The sequence below is a fragment of the Otolemur garnettii genome, unplaced genomic scaffold, assembly GCF_000181295.1.
Source record: "Otolemur garnettii isolate 467f Iridium unplaced genomic scaffold, OtoGar3 scaffold00159, whole genome shotgun sequence".
In the NCBI taxonomy this organism is placed as follows: Eukaryota; Metazoa; Chordata; class Mammalia; order Primates; family Galagidae; genus Otolemur; species Otolemur garnettii.
The window spans coordinates 40961-41945 of NW_003852554.1; the positions used below are offsets into that span (position 1 = coordinate 40961).

Sequence of the window (985 nt, forward strand, 5' to 3'; positions counted from 1 at the left end):
TTTTTTTTTTGAGACAGAGTCTCACTTTGTCACCCTCTGTAGAGTGCTGCTGCATCATTGCTCACAGCAACCTCAGATTCTTGGGCTACAGCAATCCTCTTGCCTCAGCCTCAGGAGTAGCTGGGACTACATGCGCCCACAACACCCTGTCTAATTTTAGAGATGGGGTCTTCCTCAGGGCTTGTGATCTCAGGGCAATCCACTCGACTCGGCCTCCCAGAGTGCTAGGATTACAGGCATGAGCCACCGCGCCCAGCATAGTATCATATATTCTTGCATATGAAAAACAAACATCATTACATATATTTTTTAACTCACTCATCTATGCTTCCTATAATCCAATTCTTTGAGAGCAGAGGTTTGCTCCAAATGGCTTTTGCCACATGCCTCGCCACAGAACAGCAATTTTCAATTGCTCAGACAGAAAAAAGCTTGGAACTTAGCAGGAAATACTCATCTCTTACCAAAAGTCCTAGAACTTTCTGTTGAATTGATGATTCAGTTGGAAAAGACTGTAAAAACAAAGAGAAAATTATATGAACACCCAATAAACCAAGTATAATAAACAAATACTTAAATAAGTAATTCAATAAATAGCAAAACTGTAACCTAAATTTTCATTCTTACCTCTAGAACCCTCATAAAGAGTTCTAATCCTTGGTTTTCAATAAAGTGCCTACATGTGGTTGGGGATTCATCTGTGAGGTTCCAAAGTGCACTCAAAGTAAACTTCAACGTAGTGTCCACGGAATTTTGATTGGTTTTCTGCTTCACTATTTGAAGAAGTTGCTGTAAAGAGAAAATGGAATAAATTTTGCATTTTTGAATTATTACAATTTGTGGTTTTTAATAACCATAAATCAACAAGGATTAGTCTCCTCACCTAAAGTACTTCCTATAGAAGTTCTTATATATAAAACAAATAGCAACTTGAACTAGACTTTCCTTCGACAAGAAAAAAAGCATAATATTTTCTTTTCTTTTT

General features: G+C 37.2%; 1 protein-coding gene across 2 annotated transcripts in view; it reads right to left on the reverse strand.

The window, feature by feature from the left end:
* Positions 1–985, reverse strand: part of ZYG11B (zyg-11 family member B, cell cycle regulator) — an 83913-nt gene that overhangs the window by 26131 nt on the left and 56797 nt on the right. For both annotated transcript variants that reach the window (XM_003799918.3, XM_023519161.1), the window contains exons 9-10: positions 628–789; positions 465–512 (exon numbers count right to left, since the gene is read on the reverse strand). In XM_003799918.3, coding sequence (XP_003799966.1) covers positions 465–512; positions 628–789 — 210 coding nt within the window. The remainder of the gene's footprint in view (positions 1–464; positions 513–627; positions 790–985) is intronic.